At 43.6% G+C, this 22,289-nt stretch overlaps 1 protein-coding gene and 1 long non-coding RNA gene across 10 annotated transcripts in view; one reads left to right on the top strand and one right to left on the bottom strand.

Moving 5' to 3' along the window:
• Positions 1-22,289, bottom strand: part of GRIA1 (glutamate ionotropic receptor AMPA type subunit 1) — a 375,656-nt gene that overhangs the window by 41,425 nt on the left and 311,942 nt on the right. For 7 of the 9 annotated variants that reach the window (XM_054556113.2, XM_054556112.2, XM_024247249.3 and 4 more), the window contains exons 15-16: positions 16,662-16,796; positions 5,322-8,174 (exon numbers count right to left, since the gene is read on the bottom strand). The exons of 1 other annotated variant lie outside the window; for it this stretch is intronic. In XM_054556113.2, coding sequence (XP_054412088.2) covers positions 7,974-8,174; positions 16,662-16,796 — 336 coding nt within the window. In that variant the 3' untranslated portion in view covers positions 5,322-7,973. Of the gene's footprint in view, positions 1-5,321; positions 8,175-16,661; positions 16,797-22,289 lie in introns of those variants that run through there. One more of the 9 variants, XM_054556114.2, reaches the window with a different exon arrangement.
• Positions 1-22,289, top strand: part of LOC112133366 (uncharacterized) — a 135,779-nt gene that overhangs the window by 82,656 nt on the left and 30,834 nt on the right. The window lies entirely within an intron of this gene.

Raw genomic sequence — 22,289 nt, 5'->3', positions numbered from 1 at the left:
TCCAGAAACTTCAACAACTCCTTATTTCATGATGAATTAAGCATCAGCTCCCCATGTCCAGTCCAGCCTTCTCTTTTACTGCTCTCCTTGGCAATGTGGTGCCAGCTACATTGAGTCCTCACACTTTCCCAAAGAAACCTTGTCTATTCCCGTCTCCATGCCTTAGCATTTCAGCTCTACCTCTCTCATTCATTATGTCATTCAATGAATACTGATTGAGGAATTATTACATGCCAGACATTGTGCTGGGCAGAGAAGGTCCCTCTTGTGAATACGTATTCTAGATGCAGGCAGGGGAGAGAACAATAAGCAAGTAAACAAGATATTATTAGGTGGCGATGAGTAATGCAAGAGTGAGTAACCTTAGAGCCAGTTTAGATAGGGTGGACAGGAAATGCCATCTGAGGAGATGACATTTTGCATTACGATGTGGATGGATGGGGATCTAGCCTCACAAAGATCTAGGCGAATAGGGTTTCAAGCTGAGAAAAAAGCAAAAAGTGCTGAAGTGGGACTGTTCTTGGCATGTTTGAGGAACAGGACAGAAGCTGGAGTAGCTAAAAAACAGAGATCAAGGGAAGAGGGGTATAGATGGTCATGTAATCCAAGGTCAGAGGCCCTTCTTCAGAGACTGGACACAAGATGATGATGGCATTTGGAAGATGACCCAGGCACTTTGCCTTTATTCCCATCTGGCACGTACCAGGTCGAAACTTGTGTTTTACTTAGTGGTGCTTATGCGTCTCATTTTTCCTTCCTGACTGCCAACTCTCCAAGGGACAGGTCTATCACTTATTTGTCTCTTATTCTCCATGACATCTACTTGTGGACATGGGTGCTGATTACCTATGTTTGTTAGAAGGATGCATGTATATTATTCTGGGATAAAAGTAAAAGTGAAGCTTATTCAGTCTCTTGGGGGAAGGGAGGGCTCACCGATAAGTCTCTGAACTTGTTCTGGCTTCAGAGGCACCTGGCAAAAAGAGCTGGGAGACTGGGAAGAGCATAAACCACATTTGCAGGCAGAGTCCCCTGCTCTCTCTTGAGCCACGTTGTTAGGTCTGTCTGATTGCCTGATTGAACCTCTGACCTTGGCTTCTCTAGCCTGTCTATGCATAGGGCCGAACTCTTCTGACTGCAGCTTCCTTCGCTAAACTCAACTTCTTACTTGCCTAAATTCATGTTAAGTGTTCATCTTCTCTGAAGGTTTACCTGATTTAGGATCTTCATCCTGCTCCTATTCAGCCTTATCTTGTCATCGTTCACATCCCAACATGCTACTGGGATGCTATAACTACATAAGACATGATTTCTCAGCCTTGGCACTATTGACACCGTGAGCTACATAGTTATTTGTTTTGTGGGGCTTCCCTGTGCATTGTAGGCTGTTTAGCAGCACCCCTGGTCTCTATCCACTAAATGCCAGTTGCAACTCCATTCCCCAGTTTTGACAACTCAGAATGTCTCCAGATATTGCTAAATGTCTCCTGGGGACAAAATCGCCCCTGGTTGAGAATTACTGAAAAACAGGATCTTAGATATTGTTAGATTTATCTTCCTTCCTTTGTTTCACAGACTAGGACACTGAGGCCAGAAGTAGTGAAATGAGTTGCCCAGGGCCTTTACAGCATATTGATAGTAATGCAGGCAATAGACTTCATGTCTTTAAAAACCTCTGTTCGCTGCTTTCCTTAGCACAGTGAAATCTCCCCAAGAGGTGGCCAAGTAAAGTGGAAATGCCATATGTAACTTTGGAGACAGACTTGGATTAGAATCTAGGCCAAGCCATTGGTTGGTTGCATGACTTTGGGTTCTAAGCTTCCATTTCCTCTTATGATGGTGATAAATCCCCATCTCACAGGATTGTTTTGAGGACAAAAAGATGTACTCGAAACCCTAGCTTCCTACCTGGTATGCAGTTAGTGCTGAGAAAATGCTGGTTCCCATTCCTCGATGTGCTATAAAAATGGCGAATAGCATTGAGGAAGAGGACTTAAGAGGTAGAGTCACCAGAGGACTCAGTGTGCCCAGGAAGATGCAGTTGATGGGCAGTGCCTTCCAGTGGACTTTGTTAAAAATGCGGGTGGTGTGATCTAGTGTCTGTAATGGAAACAACCGAGTAGTTTTCCGGTTTGGAAAATAACTGACCGTGTTGAAGGCTGACTCATTTGACAAAGTTGTTTTTTTCCCCTTTCCTGAGGAGGGACCTCTGTGATGATTATCTTATCTCTAAAGTCTTGTGTCTCTTCTTATCCCCAGCAGAATGTTACGTTATTACAAACATGCCTAAAGGGTAAAAGATCATGTAGAGCTCAAGTTGGGGACTCTGTCTTTTCCTCCTCTGGTATCAGATAAATATAATGACATTCTCCTCTTTAGGACTATGGAGATTTGATATCTGGGGCTATCTTGCCCAGTCTAGGCTCTTACTCACTGGGACTCCTAGATAGAGGAGCTACTATTCACAGGGGCAATACTGGCCTCTGGCTTTCCCAAGAAACCCAGTTCCCTTGGCCCACAGACATTCTTACAACTCACAATGTGCCCAGAGCAACAGGAAGGAGAAACCATACTGAAAAAGTGAACTGCCATCAGGTGACCTGGGCTCTGTGATTGGTCTGGCTACTGACAAATACTCCTAATACAGCACTTCATAATTTTCAAAGAAGTTTTCATGAATGCTTTCTTTGATCCCCAGGATGGCCAGATTATAGTAGTTCCCAACTTTGGCTGCACATTGTAATCACTTGGGAGTTCAAAGCAAACAGTAATAATTATTATTTTAAAAAACCTACTATGCCTGTGCTTCATCTCAGACCAACTAAATCTGGAGATGTGTCTTGGACATTGGTGATTTTTTTAAACTTCCGTAGTTGATTCTAACGTGCAAGCAGGGTTGAGAATCATTGCCTTTGTCCCATTTCTTTGATGAGTAAAATAAGACTGAGGGCAGTACATTTTCTTGTCCAAGCTTGAAAGGCAGAGCAGGGAGAAGCCAGGTATTGTAAACCCTAATCCATTGGCCTTCCCACTATTGTTTCCCTACTCATGGTGTGACCTTTGGAAAGTAACTTCTTCAAGAACCCAACTTCTCTTCTTTTTTTTTTTTTTTGGTTTTGAGATAGAATCTCACTCTGTTGTCTGGGCTGGATTGCAGTGGTGCGATCTCAGCTCACTGCAACCTCCACTTCCTGGGTTCAAGCAATTCTCCTGCCTCAGCCTCCTGAGTAGCTGGGATTACAGGCGCGTGCTACCACACCTGGGTAATTTTTGTATCTTTTCAGTAGAGACAAGAGTTTACCACGTTGGCCGGGCTGGTCTCGAACTCCTGGTCTTAGATGATCTGCCCACCTTGGCGTCCCAAAGTATGGGATTACAGGCGTAAGCCACCATGCCCAGCCAAGAACCTCACTTTCTTTTTGTATCTTTACCCCCATAGAAATTCTTTCTTAAATAGCACATAAGCATTTGTTACGGAACAAACTTGCTATTTTGTCTCTTATTCAAGATAGGTTGATTTTTTACTTTATTTCAGTGAAAGACATCCATGCCCGCTGCTGCAGGGCCTTGCTGACTCCATCTCAGTGCCCATCAGGGTGTTATTGACCAGATGAGCTAAAGAATAGGGATATAAAAGATTCAAGAAAAAGTCTTGGTGATCTTGACTTCCTTCCTCCCTCCTTCCCTCTCCTGGGCACACGGAGGACATCAAGTTAATAGTGAACTCTAGGGATCTGGAATGGAAGAAAAATCAGAGGATATGCATTTCAACGTTCACACCTGTAGCATCTCTCTGACAGGGGGTGCTGTTGTAAGTCCAGTGTTAACCTAATTTTACTATGGAGTTACTTTGACCACTAGTTGAACCTAAGACCAATGCCCTTGTCATGACCAGAACTGATCCTGAACTTGACCAAACAGAAAAAGTTATCTCCATTTTCCTCATGAAGGCTCTGGGGACCCTCTTCCAGGCTGGATCAACCATTGCTAATGGAACCTGGTTTTTAGTACCCTCCCTTACCTGCTTGCTACTCCTGACCCTAGATCCATTGTAAAGGTGCTACAAGTGGCACTCTTTCCTCCTCTTTTCTTTTTGCAATCCTGTCTAGATTAATGATCTCTCCATGCCCTGAGCATGGACTGGCTTTCCAAAAAGAGTAGCAGGTGTGGCTTTCACCATTCCATTTTCAGTTACTTTGGCATAACAGGTAGGTAGAGAACTCACTTGGTATTTCCTGGCCATTGTTCATCATGACCTGGTTAACAGTGAGGTGGGTAGTTAGGGTTGTAAAGTCTTGGATTTAGACAGACTTAGTTCAAATCCTGGTGCTGTCACTTACAGGATTGTGAGCAAGTTATGTAATTTCTTTAAGTTTCAGATTCGTCATCTGAAAGGCCCTATTTTGAAGGCCTTTGTCATGATATAGACGGTATGAAGTGTGCTTAACATAGTAAGTGCTCAATACATGCCAGCCTGTGCTATGATAGCCATTATGACCATTGTCCAAGCTATTTGACAGTAAGGCAACAGAAATCATTTTTCTCTGCAGTCAGCTGGTGTTAAGTGCTTCCTCACTCAGAGGTACCCTAGATGCTGCAAGGTGTATGCAAACAATGACTGTAGCTTCACACAATCCTGCCAGTTTCTCTTCTTTCTCCCAACCCTTTTCTATTGTAGTAGTTATTGTCCATGCTACTGTTTGAACTTCTCTGTTCATTTATTTTAGACCTCTGGTCCTTGTTAATATGCAGTGTTCCTTGGGAAAGAAAACACTTGAAGCTCTTCTTAATCATTGATATCTAAGTATCAACAAATGTCAGATCCTTTACAGAAAGCTGTTTTGCTTAAGGGGGAAAAAAAAGCTTCTAGGCAAGAATGAAGGTTGTGGTGTCTGAGGACCAAAATTATCCTCTAGATAATCTAGACTTATAAGCATGGTCTAGATTTGGTTCTGGCTGTGATGTTGTGCACATCACAGCTATACCTCTCCAGTTTGGGGATGTCTGGGAGACATTCCATGTGAACCATCCAGTTCCCTAGAGGTACTGTGATAGCTGCAAGTCAAGCCCTGGTTTTAATGCAATTGGAATTGTAGCTCCTGGAAGCCAAATACCACCGTTTGCCTTTTGTTATTGTTGTGGTTATCCTGTTTGGATGAATAACTCACAATGTTCTAGTTCAGCCGAAATGACTCAAGAGCTGTTTGTGAGTTAGAAACAGTGGTCACAGTTAAAAACCTACTAGTCTTAGGCTCTGCCATAAGGAAATAATCTCTAGAGCCCCAGCTTTAGAAATGGCACAAAAATGGAATGGACAAATATGAAAAGTAAATAATGGATCCACAGTGATTTAATATTTGGTGATATTTTCATTTTATGCAAATACCAAAAGAAAAAAACCTGGCTATTTGAAAGAAAAACAGGAACCAAAAAAATACTTAGTGTTTGATCAAGCAAGAATCCTTTCACACATCTGCCAAGAGAGTTAAAACAAATATAGATGTTAAATAAAAGGCCCAGGTACCAAAGAGCAAAATTTAATGAAAGCCAGAACTGTTAAGTATGGATTCCTGTTGAGAAAAATGTCAGTCTCTTTCAGAGTTTTCCCAATGCTCTATTTTTAAGAAAAGTGTAGTAAAAATACATAATACAAGTTAACTTTTTTCTTGCTTTTGTTTTCCTTTCATTTCTCCATTGATGAAAAAGCATATTTCACCAGAGTCTTGGACCCCCTCATAGCATAGACCCTCATTCCTAGCACAAACAAGTCTCTTTATCCGCTCATGTTACTTGTGGGCTCAGTAGCTGGAGAGGCGTCTTACCAGGCCAAAGGCAAAAAGTCTTTGAAGCATGTTGATGTTAAAGGGTTATTTCCAACTCTTCCAAGATGCAGACTCCCTAATGGTGGGTCACATCAGATTCTGCAGTGGTAGGCTGAAGGCTGAGAAAAATCTTGTGTGAGAGCAGGGGCTGAGAGACATCATCTGGCAGTAGTTAAAAGCAATCATCTATCTTGAGGGTCTGGTTTCATGAACCATGCCCACGTTGACACGTGAGAGACTGAACAACAACACTTGAGTCGAAAAAGTGAAGAGTTTGATTTTGGAAGGATTCTTTGCTATGGCTGATGGCAGAAGAGTGGAGAGACATAGAGATGGTGTGGGTCCACTGAGAGAATCCACAGAAAAGCCAATCAAGCTGCACCTACCCCTAGGTAGGCTCCAAAACCTTTAGCATGTCAATTGCTAATGATAACCCCTAGCAGAGAAAATTGGATAGAAGTAGGGGGTAAGGGAACAAGCTAGAGTACGGTTATCAGTAAAAGCTAATGACACATGGCACACACTGAATCATGCACCTAGGAGAGTGACTGCTGGAGAGCTGGAAGCCAGTTGCACCAAGAATGAGAGTTGGGATCTCCAAGAAAGCTATATGTCAGGGATTCTCACTTCCAACCAAAGTTGAACTCAGCCTGGGCTTCCCTCTATAAACCCTGCCACTTCACCAATCTTGCTTTAGTTCAGCTTTGTAGCCCCAGTCATAGGTATATTGGAATACAACGTCCTCATGCTATCTTAGCTGGTGGAAGGTCAGCCTCCTTGGGTTAGAACCTGGGATCAAAGGTCTTAAGTTGCCCTAAATGTCATTATCAACTTAATCCAACTCCCTATATGTCTTCAATTATTTCCTTGGGTATCTCACTTTCTAAAGATGACAGAGCATTATCTGGCCACATGCTAAAACAACACTTTATATTAACATAAAAACCCAAGTTCTTTGCATCAGCATAAACTTCATACGTGTTTTCTCAAACCTAGGATAGGGCACACCATGGGAAGCTCTATTTTGTGTGAGCTTTTGATGAGGCTTCCTCTTCCAAAATTATTCTGTCACTTTTCTTTTACACTTAGCTTGCTTAGCATTTTTCCCCATGTCAGAGGCTCCATAGAAGAAGAGAGTCTACACCACAGTGGGTTCCTGCTTAGATGCCGGGCAAAGAAAAAGTGAGAATCATGGGCAATATCTCCCTGGCTGTTATCTCTCCCCAAAATTCTGCTTGGTTTAGGAGGCCAAGTGCCTTCAGCCACCAGACTGCCGTTGAGCCTGAGCACACCAGAAGGACATACTTCTCAGGGCCAAGGTTGACTCTGAAGAAATATACCATACCAACTATGACCTATGAAATGGCTCTTCCACATTAAAGGAACTGTTTTTCTGAGCAGCAGTAACTTCAGGAGTCCTTCTCTGACTGCACATCTGCCCCTGCCCTCTCCACCACCCTCATCCTGAGTTGCTTTTCACCTGTGTTCTCCACTAAATCAGTGCTTAAGCAGTGCCCCAGTTGGGGAAGGCAGCCCACTTCTCCAACAATGTCTGTCTCCATCAAAGGCTTGGGGCCAAGGAGTGGAGGGTAACATGGAGATCCCCCATGGAGAATTAGTTTGAAGGTTGCTTTTTTCCTTTTGCTTGTAAAGTGGAACAAATCTTGAATCTCCAATCTGAAAACTGAAGAGGGGTGGGTAGGGAGTTGGGGATAAGAAGTAAGGAGAAGGAAAGGGCCTAACAGAACCTGCAAACCATGGATATTAGTAAGAAAAAAAATTGCACACACTAAGACACACTAACAACTGAATTAAAATAAAACAGTGCAGTTTCCTCATTAGTGTTCCAGCGACTCTACTGTCAGAGACACAGGATTCATTAGACAGGGTTACTCTCCCCTTATTGCAGTACAGTGTTATTTTTTCATCCTCACTTAGCAAACAGAAAAGGGTGAAAGAACATCAAAAAAGGAAAAGGGACAGCAAAATGGTTTTTCAATTCTTCAGGAAAACCTGTTGAATCATCCTTCTTGTGGTCGCAGTGGTTGGTGGTGGTTGCGTTTCATTTTGTTATTGTTTTTGGCACTGAAGGGTTTGGGATGGGGCTGGGGAGCCTGAGCCTGCTCCCCAAGGGGTCTCCATCTGCTCCAGTTACAATCCCGTGGCTCCCAAGGGCATCCCTGAACTGTGGCTCATGCAAGGAATCGATTGCATGGACTTGGGGAAGTCATGGCTGACCACCCGACCATTCTCTCCACTGCCGCCGCTGCTGGCTCCTGCCCCGCTGTTGCGGGGGAGGGTCGATGTCCGTATGGCTTCGTTGATGGATTGCTGTGGGATCAAACAAAAACCCTTTTCAGGAGGACCGGGGGTTCTTCCCCGGGTCCTTGGCAATGACAGGCAATGGGAATGAGTCAAGACTGGACTTCAAATGTAAATCCAACTCTGCTTCCCCATCCACCCCCTTTCCTATTCTACAATGCGAATTCTGACTTCTCAGGAACGCAGAAAACTATCACTTGGCTCTGGACATGTCTGATCCCGTCTCTTAGCCTCAAGTTGAGTGTTCAATGAAGTGTGTTAGATTGGGTGAGACAGAAGATCCTTTCTTATTCTTACGTTCTGTGATTTCTAAAGGTGGAATATTTCCTTGGTATTATTGATTAATGTGTGATGTAGCAAAACAACTAAGTGGAAAACCTTTTGGGAATGGGGTTTGGAAACTTGGATTCTAGTTCTGGTTATGACATTAACTACTCATGTGACTGTACATATCTCCTTAGTGTTCTAGAACTTTTAAACCTCCATGTCTATAACATATGATTATCTATGCACCTACACACTGTTATTAGCAAGAATGGTGCTACCGCATGAAAAATGCTTTGAAATGTTCAAATAAATTAAGGGTGTGATATTGTTGGGTTAAAATGGAAAACTACCTCTGATTTACTTCAGAAAAAATTCTAGCCTACCTCTATAGCAGCATGTGTTAAGGGAATGTAGGACTTGTTTGAATAATACAATATGCAAAATGTAATTGGAAAGGAATATGTGCTAAAGAAAATGAGAATGCATTTCAAAGATTATCATCTGTGCATCAACTGCTTCCCATCAGCATGTAGACCCTGTACTTCCAGACTGACATATCAGATCAGTGCCACTAAACTTGTGACTTCTAGAATGTCGGAATTCTAGGTCTGAAAAGGACTCCAAGGATCACCCCAGAATCAGATGAGTTAAGTGGGATATTCAAGACCACAGAGTAGGTCTAGAACCATATCGTCTTAGACAAGAGGAAGCGTTCTGTTGAGCATTCCTTTGGAGAAAGACCATTGATGGTAGGAAATCCAGACCCTTATCTTTTACTGTCCATCTCAAACTTTCTATTAAGAAACAATCACAGAATTTTTGAGGTGGGGTTTGGTTTCTTGGTGGGAATCAATATAAAGGAGAATTGTCAATGGGACCACCCCTACCTCTTCTTCAAGGTGCGTTCTTTTCTCACTGTCTTCTTGAAGCCTTCCTAGACTACACCAGCCTGCTGTAAGTGCTGGCTCCTCTCATCTTGTACTCATGTAGTATACATTCTCTTGTAGTGGTTCTGCCTCCAGTGTATAAGTTTTGTCTTCTGTAAGACAGCTTTCTGGAGGAGGGCAAGGGCCATGTCTTCTCAATCCTCAGCTATCCCACAGAGTATCCAGTAAGCAATTAGATGCATAATGATGCTTTTGAATTTGTCTAAGAAACACCAACCACCTAGGATCTGTCTCAAAAAGTCTATGACTTTCTCTCTTACATATTGCCATTATTCTAGTGATCAGAGAAATCAGTCAACCTTCTGTGGCCAGACAGAGATAAACAGGGCAGTTTTGACCCATTTTTTTCCTCTGCTATCCTTGTATTACTGGCAGTTCTGACAATGTTTTAAAATGTTCTTTTTAAAATCCATGATTCAGACAGATTTGCCCCATATGATGCACCACCCACACTGGTTCTGTCTCCTCCTCAAACCCATGACTTGATTTATTTACATTCTCCCTTGGCTGTTTTCCATTGAAGAAAAAGTGTGACCTGGATTGCATTCTTCTAAGTCAAAGGCCAAATAAACACTACCTTGAAGCTACACCAGGGAAATGTAAAATGAAAATATGATAAATTAATGGTTACTTATCCTCACCTAAAAATATTGAAGAGAAAATAACATTTTATTTATATCTGTGGGAAATGTGGAAACTTCTATAGATTAGCTTGGAATGTCTATCATTCATGATTTTTCTCTACCACATCCCTTTAACTAACGAAAAAAAAAACCACTAAAGTTTACTCAGATCACCCTGGCCTTTGTTCCTCATAAGGCTCACATATTTTCATAATATTCTATTGAACTTGTTGGTACTTCATGAATTTGTCTTAAAGGACAAGATTGATAACCTACTCAACATTGGTGCTTGCCAAAGTCTGAGATAATTTAGCCAGGCATGTAACTAAAAATCTTGAAGGTCACATCATTAGAGTTGGTATTCAAGGAAGCTTAGCACTTCTCAAAGTGAAATGAATCCATACCCTTATCATGGGTGGTTACTACCTTCTTACTGGCTTCTTTTCGAATACATTTATGAAAGTCAGGAGAAATGATAAATGGAGTCCAAACTTTGCAGTGGAAAGCAATGCTTAATGTCAACTACATCACTAGTTCTGAAACTTGGTTGCACATTGGAACCATGCAGGGAGTTTTGGGGAAAAAACCGTGATGCCTGATTCCTACCCTAGAGATGCTGGTGTGGTGTATGGCCTGGACATTTGGAGTTTTAAAAGCTCCCCAGGTGATTCTAAAACACAAGCAAAGTTGAACCACATGATCTAATTTGTCCCTTTTACTTTACAGAGAACCTGATGACAATGACTGACTTGTTTAAGGTAACAGTTATATGTGACCTAGTGACAAGACGAATGACCTTCTAAATGTGATTCTTCCTACTCCCCCCAAATCCCTGCCCCCCGTCGTGGCTAAGCTGTCATAAACTGCTGTCATTTCTCCCCTAGCCTTTGAGAATGTGGCTTTCCCTTATCCCTCCTTGACATGCCAGCCATTCTTAAAGTTCATCCTCGAGGGTGGTGGTGGTGTTTTTGGAACTGATATTCAGAGACAAAGGGATGAGTAAAAAATCCAACTTAAAGACCCTAAAATTGGCCCTTCGGGACCTTATTTCCCTAACAGTATTGCATCCTAACTTCTCAGCCACTTGCTTTTCTAAGAAGAGTGTGCTCAGCCTCTGCACATCATAGAATATCCTAATCAAAGCTTAAACTTCAGTAATGTCCTTGCTCAGGCAGGTGTGCAAAGCACCAGTGACCACCTGCTGTGGAGGACGCTCCCCTTGAGTTATCAAGTCTCTCAGCTGTTCATTAATTCCAGGAAAATGCGCAAGCCCTCAATTGCTGTAGCTTAAACATGCCCTATGTTAGCACAGCCGTATATAATTTTGAAAGGTCAGCTTCTCTAGTGGGGGTGAGAGAGGCTGGGGATTATTTTCCTTTGGGAATGAGGTGGTGAATAATACTTTGCTGCTCTTAATATCAGCTAAGGATTCAGGAGCCAGTCTGTTTGCCCAGGCAGAGGGGAGGGGCAGGGGACCTGAGATTTTATTCAATTTGCAATGTGTCTTAGGTTATGTATTTTCTGCTATTATATGACAATTTGAATTAGACCGAAATGTTATGAGCTGCCTGAAGTCCCTCTCTGAGTCTCCCACTCTCACATATCACCCTTTTTCCTCAGTCTGTGTTCCAGTCTCCTTGGCCTTCTTCCCCTTTCTGGGCAAGAGTTCACATCTTTAGGTCTCTGACACTTGTGTATGGCTGGCAATTCATTTTCCTGGTTAATTATTTTCATGCTTTGAATCTGTTAAATATCAGGTTTCTCAGGGAAGCTGCTCTGACTGACCCATTCTTTTATCAGGACAGGCCTCTGCTCTATACTTGACAGCACTGGGCATTTTTTTCACTAACACTCATTGAACATGTAAGTGTTTGCTTATGTTCTGTCTTCCCCATCAAACTCTGAGTTTCTTGAGAAAAGAAGCAGTGTCTGTTTTGTTCTTGACTGTATCCTCAGTGCCGAGCCTTGCCCAGCAGGCAGTGGTGCTCAGTATGTCTTTGTGGAAGGGATGCCTGTAGGGCGCCTTCCCACTATCTCTGTGACACTTCTCCTGCTCATTGACATGTCAAAGGGAAAGAGACTCATCAACACCCAGCAAGGGTTTAAATACTATAGTCAGTCAGATGAGGGGAACTGAAGGGTAGAGCTACATTTTATTTGTCTTTGTGAGCAGCGCTGTGGCTGGGACTGGAAGAACAGAGAATAGGTGCTCAAAAATGATCCATTGCCATGTGGTTGAAGGAGGACAGAGAGATTTAGGAAAAGTGGCTTGGCTAGTACCAAAAGCCCAGGCTTTGTGGAGACCATGTTGGAGGTCTAATTCCTGGTTTTTCAGCTTCTAGCTTGTGTGACCTAGCCAGGAAAAGCTACTTAGCTTCTTTGAACCTTTATTTCATCTGTAGGATTGTAAGAACAACCTATTGCATGGTTAATGAAAATGTGTAGACATCACTTTGAACATAAAAGTTATTGAAAAATCATATTTCCTTCTTTTCTTTCTTTCGTCTCTCTCTCTCTCTCCCGCCCTTCTTTCTCTTTTCTGCCACCCTTCCTCTCGTTCTTTCATCCATGAAGAGTGAGGAAGATGTTTTTAAGCACTGTTGAGACACATGAGAAGATGACCCTGAACGAGTTTAGGGGGTTAAGGCCTTAAGAGTGGGCCAAGGGCAGGGCATGGTGGCTCACGCCTGTGGTCCCAACACTTTGGGAAGCCAAGGCGGTGGATCACGAAGTCAGGAGATCGAGACCATCCTGGCTAACATGGTGAAACCCCGTCTCTACTAAAAATACAAAAAATTAGCCAGGTGTGGAGGCACGTGCCTGTAGTCCCAGCTACTTGGGAGGCTGAGGTAGGAGAATCACTTGAACCTGGGAGGTGGAGGTTGCAGTGAGCCGAGATCGCACCACTGAACTCCAGCCTGGACAACATAGCGAGACTCCGTCTCAAAATAAAATAAAATAAAATAAAATAAAAAAATATAAAAGAAAAAAAAGAGTGGGCCAAATACTGTGATAATGGAAAGAAATGAGAGGGAAAGCTCTCATCAAATGCCCATGTCATCATCAATTTGGGTCTCTCTGTAAGGTTGGGGGCTGCACTTCTGAAAAGAATGAATTGCTTTTGGAGAAAGCTAAGCACAGAAAAATAAAGAGAGCTGCAAAGCTGAAAAGTCTGAGAGGCAAGTTGAATGCATTTGTCTTATCTCTTTCGGATAAGAGAGGAGTTGATGGAGCATCAACAATTAAGCCTGAGTTGATTAATAAAGAAAGTATCTTTTCTGCATTTGGAAGATGGAAAATTCTATTAGGAGCCTCAGTGAGTTGGGGAGAAGTCACACCAATCAATGGAATTAATTCTAGAAGATTGTGGTGGAAGACATTATATTAATGATTCCAAGAGACCCTGATGTTGGCTTCTGAAAAATTTAACATTTTCATTGTAAAGGGAAGGGTGAGAATGTCCCCAAGAAGCTATGCCATGACTCAGTGGCCTCAGTGGCATCAGCCACTCTGGCACCACCACCTGGCACTGGTTATGATTATTGGGAGTCATTGTAATCCCAGAGAAAGGGCTGGATGTCCAGGAGCTTTCCTGCTTGGTGGATGACTGGTCTCGTCATAGTTCATGAGCACAAACATGGGGCCAAAACTGCCCCTTGGATGATATTGTTTATAATTCCTAGACTGGGTGGTTTTAACGGCAATACTTGCTTTAACTAAGAGCAGCTCCCTCCCGTGCCCTGCCTCATCCTCTAAGAGATTTTCTCCTTTGGATACAATTTCACATTAATTTTACTAATACTTACTCTCAGTGTGTGGGGTGTCCACACAACTCCTTACCTTAAGGAACTCCCAATCTATATAGCTTAAGAACCCTAGCTCATGTAAATAGGGATAATAAAAGGAAAGTTTTAAGGAGGATGTATCTGGCCACTAGTAACAACTATTATTTGAAATACTAGTTTTCATAGTCATTATTATTTACTGAGGGCTTACTGGGGCCCAGGAATTTTGCCAAGCTCTTTATATCCATTATTTCATACAATCCTTACAACAATTTTAAGAGGTATATACTACCACTGCCTCCATTTTATAGAAAATGAGGATCAGAGGCCTGGTGTGGTGGTTCACGCCTGTAATCCCAGCACTTTGGAAGGCCGAGGTGGGTGGATTATCTGAGGTCAGGAGTTTGAGACCAGCCTGGCCAACATGGTGAAACCCCATCTGTGCTAAAAATACAAAAATTAGCCAGGCGTGGTGGCACACACCTGTAATCCCAGCTACTCGGGAGGGTGAGGCAGGAGAATTGCTTGAGCCCAGGAGGTGGAGGTTGCAGTGAGCCGAGATCATGCCACTGCACTCCAGCCTGGCCAACAGAGCAAGACTCTGTCTCAAAAAGAAAAAATAAATGAATAAATAAATGAATAAATAAATAAATAAATAAATAAATAAAATGAGGATCAGAGAGTTACTAAAACTTAAGATGACAGACACAGTTAACAAATGGAGCAGATAGAATTTATGCCCAGACATTCATTCTCCAGAGCTTCTACTCTAGATGATGATGCTGCACTGTGTCTTTGACAAGCAGTGAGAAGAAAGGAACTCCTTATAATCGTACTGGGCCAACTCTGGGCCTCTGGCTTGAGTCCTGGTCTATAGAGAAGGTTTTGAGGGATGGTACAGGTTGTAGCTCCCCTAGTTCTTGTCCTGTTCCCCTTTTTTGCCACCGGAGTAACCTTTCTTCATTTTGGAGGGTAAGGTAGGAGAGTCTTTAGTCCTGTGTTTTGAATGGAATGGTCAAAGAGCTTTGAGTAGGTTCTAGGAGTCCTTGTGTGTGCAGCCAAGCTCCTTGGAGGTTTATACTGGGTTTAGAGTCTGAAGCCCATGCCTTTGTAGTTCTTGTCATTTGGGAGGACCTGAGAGGGACCTGGAGATGGATGAGCTGGTCAAGAGTAGGATTGGGATGTTCCTAGGTCCCTGGTGAAATGTCATTGAACTTCCATTCCTTAACTGTTCCTTGTTGTGTCTTGGAGAAGTTGCCTTTTAAATGGGCTCTATGAAACAGAAGACAGGGTGAGAGATCGGCCCATAAAAAGGCACATGAGTGGGAACATGAGGTGGGGGCGTAGGTATGGAGTACTTGAGGAGAGCAGATTGCTAGGGTGGGAGTGGGGTAGGTAGGCTGACAGGGAAATGCTGAATGTCAGGACAGAAGGCCCCCAGCTCCTTATGTACAGAACTAAATACAGAATTTCTAAACAGAATGAACAAATGCTCAGAGATGTCTTCTCCAAGGGTGACCCTGGAGGTATGTGTAGGATTGAGGGTCCAAGACAGGGAGAGGCTGGACAGGAGGCTATGTTTGGATCCAAGAGTGGGCATACTGAGCTTGGAGGCAAATGTCTGTTGAAAAGTAGGCTTCTTAGGGTACATTCTAATAAAGCAAATTCTACCAAGGGATCTTGTTAGTCTTTTCAAATCAAGGTAACAGTATAGGTCAGCATATCACCATGGCTACATTGCCCAGAGGGACTCTACTTCTCTTCCCTTCTCTACCTAGATCCCATCTGTCCTTCTGAATTTTGGCATCTTCCTGGAAGCCTTCTTCAATCTTTCTTCTCTAAATTCCTATAGGCCTTCTTATCTATACCATAGGTTGCCTCACTGAGTAATTATTTTGTGCCCATTCTTTGTGGAAGGTGAAAGGTGCTGAAGATCATAGAATGCACCTCCCTCCTCTCTGAGTCCTCATGATGCCTTGTTCATGGTATTTTTCACATGATTAACTTCCACAAATAATTTCTTACTGAAGCTAAATGTTGAGGGGCCTTGAAGATCATTTAATCCAAACTCCCTTTTGATGCTTGAATCCATATTCTTGTCAAGAGTTATTCATCCTCTACTTGTATACCTTCAGTGATGTTGAAGCTTGCTACTTTTTGGGATATTCTAGCCTTTCTTTAGACAGCTCTTTTAGAAGAGTAAATTTAGTGTATCTTGTTAACATTTATCCTCTATCACCTTTAGTCATCTGTTCTTGCTGTATACTTTGGGACTCCGTAGAGCTAGCCTGTTTTCTTTTTCCACTTGGAAAATATTGGTATTCTACAGACAGCTCTTAAATCCTCCACAATTCTCTTCTCCAGTTCCCTTTAGATACATTTGATGTGGTTTGGGGTCATCTCACTAATCTGCTTACCTTTCTCTGCACATGGTCCTCTTTGTCAATGTCTATTTCTTAGAGTGGAGCCTAAGAAAAGACCCAATTCACCAGGTATGACAAGGTCAGCACAGAGTAGAGGGTAGACATCCTTTCCTCTCTTTTGCAGCTACACTTCTGATGCAACTTCAGAGAGAATGAGCCTTGGTAGCCATCACTCTTGCCTCTCTCTGTGCTATCTGTCCATGTAAACCACGAACCTTCAATCTCACTGACCCCTCTCTGGCAAATACAATTGTTTTCTTGGGCCTTGTGTCTGGCCCGACACACCCCATCTTCCTTCCTTTCTCATGGCTGCCTTTGTCCCCATCACATTCCTCCTAACAGCTTCCTGCTTCCTGTCTTGTGCTGACCTCAACCACCTGTCATTCCCCACCCTTTCTAGCAAAGGGACTCCCGGGAAACCCAGCTGCATCACAGAACAGGTTAGGAAAAAGGCCCGGGAAGACGATGCCACCTTCATCCGCTTGGATTCACTACGGGATTTGTAGCAGAACTCGATTAAGGCAACCAGCATGGCTAGTCCAAGTCCTCCGATCAGGATGTAGAACACGCCTGCCACATTACTGAGGCTCAGAGCGCTTGTCTTGTCCTAAGAAGAGGAGGAGGGAAAGGAAGGGGAGGGGGAAGAATAAAGTGAGTCAAGAGGCTAAAGACCATCCAAGCAGCAGCATATTTTCACACATACACTCAACCCCACACCCTCTTTAACATTTGCAATAGCTGGATAGGCTATTTATTCATTGACCAAGTGTTAAACATTCCCCAGGAAAAAAGTGTGTGTATATGTATTTATACATTTTCCAAGCCTCCCTGATTATGTTGAACTTGTAATTACAATTCCCCACTCCTCAATGCCTTTTCTAGGGTGACAGATATCACAAGAAATTTAGGGCAGCTTCTACCAAAATTTGCACCTTTGAGCTTAGCCCATTCTTTCAAAAAACCATGTCCCTTCCTTTTCAGCTCTATTCCTGCCCCCTTCCCCCCCGGCCCCAATTTCTTCTGTTGCTTGGTAATGCATTGGCCTCACTCATTGTTTATGTCTCTGAGCATTTCTCTGAGAGTTGGTACTTACAATGAACTTTCCCCTAGATGTGCATTCGATTTCAATTTAATAAGACAGTTATTGTACGTATAATAAAGACCAACTGATATATATGTTAACTTACTGCTCTGAGTGCCGATTTAGGGGGAAGAAAAACTAGGGGGCTTAGAATAGTAAAAAGGCTCTGAGATAGAAAAATGGCTCTATTAAATCTTAATAATTATGCTTAATTGATATCATTTTTCTGTAGAGGTTCTTGCTAAAAACACTGGAGGCAGACCCAGGTGGCTGAATTTAGAAATCTCTGTTGCCTGCGATAAAAGATCTTACACTGGTTTGGGATGAGCAGGGTCACAGAAAAGGGTGCTTCATTCCTAGGAGTCTGAAGACAAGTACTCATGTCTAGTAGGAGGTGGCCAGGGCTCACCCTGTAGAGCCGGAGGAAGGCCACTGGTCTCCTAAGATCATGCCTGAGTTCTGTCACCTCCAGTGGAGTTCAAAAGTGAAGGTCTGAGGGACAACACCTTCCCAAGTGGTGAGAACAATCAAACACAACTGATGGTCATGGTGAGAGGTAATGGCTCAGAAAGTGGAGCAAGTTGCTCAGTCAAACTCTTGACACAGGCAAAAGAACGTCTTTAACTACTAGGAGCATACTCATTCCTAGATGTCATGGCAGCTCTAACACCTTTGTTTATATTGTTTGTTCATGTACAATAAATGTCTCATTGAATTAAAATGAAATGCATGCCTCAATTGGCACAGGTACACACCATCGTTGGCTTGTTGGTGGCACTGGATAGGATATGGCCTTTATACCTCTCTATGTGTTCCTTTTCAGGTGGGGAAGTAGGTGAGCCATGCAAGGGGTGGACTGTATTGCCCTAGAGACTCTTCGACTGACGCCTGCCTATTAGAATCAGGGCATATGGAAAGGAATCGCTCATTGACCAATAAGTCAGTGGCCTCTGCCCTAGTTCTAGTTGGTGCATTGTACAGGATTCAGCAGGACTGAGCTTGGGGACTGTAGCTGGCAAATAGCAGCATCCCTTCCCTTCCATTAGCAGCTTTGGCCAGCAGAGCTGTAGGATTATCTAAAGCATGCCCCCTTGGTGGCTTCCTGTATTGCTAAAGCAGATGGCTCTTGAATATAGGTTACACTTGGCAAGGCATAGCCTGGCTTTGGAAGCAGTAGGAATGATTATTCAAAGGACTCAAAGGGGCAAAATTTCTCCTACTCTGCTATAATGGCCTGATAAGGGTAATGTGCAAAAAATGAGTTCAGTGCTTGGTTCAAGAGTTCGCTGAACAGGTAAATTCCCACTTCACATGATTTTTAGAACACTCAAAATGTCTCCCTGTTTGTTGTTCAGAAGGCATGTATTTCTTCCTCTGGAGAGTAATGCTTTAGAGTCCTTGGGGGACTTACAGTTCACAGAAGTTCCTATGAAACTCTTCTGTTTAAACAAGGGTAGGGGTGGGGTTAGGAGGCATGTATTATCAGCTCAAACCTTAGTAAAGAGTGGTTGACAGTGGAGCTCAGAAGGAGTAGGCAGAGGGATAGGCCTGAGGGCAGGTGGTAAACAAGAAAGCTGGAGGCTGCTGACATCATGAGCTGATCAGTCTTTCAATAGCCAAAGCACACCTTGCCCCTTTGGTCACCAAGCTGTTTTCTTCTTGAGGTTTACCTTGTTTGTGGATAGCCTCCAAGGACAAGGGAGTGATGGGCATCTTTTTCTGTTATTGTCTTCAAAAGGCCCTAAGAGGGCATCTGCCTCCCTGGCTTACAAGGAGGAGCATTCACTTCCAGTATATCTAGGAAGGAAGTGGGGTGCGATTTTTGTATGGATGGGGGTGGAAAGGCATGTTCTATATAAGCAAAGAAGGAGGGCCTAATGACTGATTATATCTGGAGGTGAAGAGCATCCTTCACTTTAGAAGAAGGTCTCTGGCCCAGGGAGATGGCAATGTGTGTGAGGGGGCATACATCCTTTACAAAGAGGACAGCTAGATGGTATAGGAACTGCCACCTTTTGCAGGATGCACAATGTCATTGATCACTATTTATGCTGACACAGCTCTGCAGTAGAGGAATCAGGAAAGACCTCTGGAATCAAGGGAGAACCTGGGCCCAATTGCCACCAATATCACAGGTAACACAACCACCTAAATTCAGATTTATTTAATAGGATGTGAGATGAAGGACTGGTGTTGGTGTAGTCTTAGTCCAGATAGCTGAAGAGTTTCAATTTACACAAAATGTTCTGATTCCCCTTAAGCGTGTCATTAGCTTTTTGGTACGATCTTTCTAAGGAGGCCTCAGGCCATGGTCTTCTGTTTAGTTGCCTTTACTGACTCTCTTTGTCTCACTCTCTAGGAATAAAATGGGACATCTTGGGGCAGGGACAAAAATCCCTTTTATTTGAGGACCACAGCTCTGGTTCCTCTGGTCCGCAGTGTCCGTAAAAGAGGCAGCTTCCTCGTGGATCTGTGTACAAACAGCTACTCACATTTCACAGCTACACACTTCCCAGCTGTGATCAGGGACAGGGGAGAGATGGAGTTTGAGTCTTCTGAGCACCCCTCAGGGGACCCCATTCTCCTATTCCGTAGCAGCTGCACACCCCAAAAGCTAGGCAGCTTGTCAGTGGGGGTGGAAAAGTCACAACTCATCTCCCGCCAGGAGGGGGGAAAGAGAGTGACAGTACCAAGAAAAGTGACAGGTGAAAAGAAAAATAAAACTCCTGTCTTGCAGAATCGCTGGGCTTGTTGCTATGGTGACGAGTGGTGACGAGACCCCCCCACTCATCTGTTCTCCTTAACCTGTTGTCTCGATTTGCTGTCTCCCTCATATGGAAAGGAGATTTCCCCCCCAATATTTCTCCTTGTTCTTTCCACATACTGGGGGACTGTCTCAGGCTCCCTCTGTGCTTCTGAGCCAACATCCCTTCCAAGAATGTAGGGCTGATTCACGAGGAGGTCTGAGCTAGTCCTAAGGTAGAGAGACTTGAAACTTCCTTTATGGAATAAGCAGAAAGCTCTAGGGAGAAGCCAAGGCTTTTGGCTGTCAGACCAGTCATTTCCACTGAGACTGGTGCTGCCTGCTATCAAGACCTTGTAACTTCGGACCAAGCTTCAGTTTCTCCAAATGCTTCCATTCCTTCTTATCTTCTTAGAGAAAGTATAAACTCGTACAAAGCAAAAGCACAGTTTTGCTTCTCTCTATATCCTATCGAAATTCCATACATTTTTCTGTTATGTTTACATCTGGATTTTTAGGGGAAGCCTAAGTGCCCTCCACATGTTGAATCTGTAATCTGACTTAGCTTTTTAGGGCCACAAAGAAAGGTCCACCCATTAGCCTTTCTGCTACAGTAGGCTTTCTCTTGTGCTTTTTCAAAACTTGTATTTTTGGCTTAAGGACTGTTTCCCTGAGCAGTTGACTACTTCTTGGGAGTGAAGGCTGAGTGGTTGGCTAGGCTCACTCATTAGCTAAGACCAAAGTGAGAAAATTATGGGGAGGTGGATTTGGTTCAACTAAAGGAGAGCTTTTAAATAAACAGAGCTGTCAAAAGGTGGAATGCACTGCCATAGGAAGTGGTGAGTTCCTCAAACATGAACACATTCAGGAAGAAGATGACGAGGTCGTATAAGGAATTCAAGCACTGAACACAGAACTGGACCAAATGACCTTTGACACTTGTCCCCACCCCCAAAACATTTGAGGCACCTAAGGAGTTTCTGGAGGGTCTGGGATCATGCCTTTTAAAAATTCTCCCTAGAGACTAATGCCTTTAGGGAATGCGAAAAAGGAGCTCATGTTAATTGGTAACGTCTGCTGTTCCATTTCCAATCTAGGCCAGTTCCTTAGAATTCATATTTTCCCCAAGAGCAATACGGGATGAGAACTGGCCCATTGTTCTAATAATTGGCAAGGCAAATACTGTGAAAGTGATGGCTGTGGGGGTGGCTCTTCTCAGTAGTGTGTGCTCAGGGACCGGCTGCTGTACAATGCACCGCAGAACATCCTGACTCAAAACAAAATTGCATTGAGGAGATGATGTGGCTTGCAGAGGGGAACCCAAGGACTGGCTAAGGCTGAGGCCTCTTCAAAAGGGGAGGTATTTTTCAGAACAGAAGCATCAGTCTGAGGGTAACATAGGTGTCCCCACAGAAAGCCTTCACTCTGAGTTGAATATGTGCTTGGACTATGCATTGGTGAGCAGGGGCCTTGTATGTTGGGAAATTGTCCCCAGAGGTGTTTCTGGTTCAAGGTCCAGAAGAGAGTTTTAAAAGAAACACTTTTGTTTTTGTCTAGTCCCTTCCTCTAGGGCAGTGATAGGAAATTTAAGGATGTGTGGCTTTGGGACTTTGGATAGGATCCAGGGTGTTTTGACATTCAATCTCTGATATGGATAACTGCTGTATGTTGGACGTGTTATCTTGGACCACACATGACTCCCAGAAGATTCACCTAGAAGTCACTGGTTCTTTCCAGGCTGTTGCCTGCTGTGCCTTATAGAAATCAGGAACCCTGACCCTGAGCAGGAATATAGCTGGAGCCCAAAGTCTCTAGGGCATGGGGGTAATGGAATGACTTCTGCATCTCTTGGTCTCAAGGGCTTTCTTTCTCCACTCACGTCCCTCTGACATTGCCCTCCTGGGGTCTCTTTAGTGCAGGAACATTCAGTGGGAAGGGGAAGGAGCAAGCGGAGCAGAGCATCATTGTGTGAATTCCCAGGTCCTTCCAGGTGGCCAATGCTCTTTACCTGTGAGGAGGGCAGGGATGGGGCTTGTACACAGTGTGTTTTCAGTCCTTTTGCCTTCCAGGCCTTGCTGACAGTAGGGGAAAGAAAGTGAGTACATCCAGAATGGACGGACTTACCCTGCTGATGGTGAAACAGTGTGGCATTATATTATAAAACAAGCCGGGGCTGGGGGGTGGGGGCAGGAAATCTAAGCTGAAATCATGCCCAGCTTTATCATTGAGTCACTGGGCAATCTTGGGCGAGTCACACAGTGAGTGTTGCCCACCTC

Source organism: Pongo abelii, chromosome 4 (assembly GCF_028885655.2).
Source record: "Pongo abelii isolate AG06213 chromosome 4, NHGRI_mPonAbe1-v2.0_pri, whole genome shotgun sequence".
Lineage (NCBI taxonomy): Eukaryota > Metazoa > Chordata > Mammalia > Primates > Hominidae > Pongo > Pongo abelii.
Note: the sequence above shows the minus strand (reverse complement) of the source record. Positions and strands in the feature narration are given on the sequence as shown.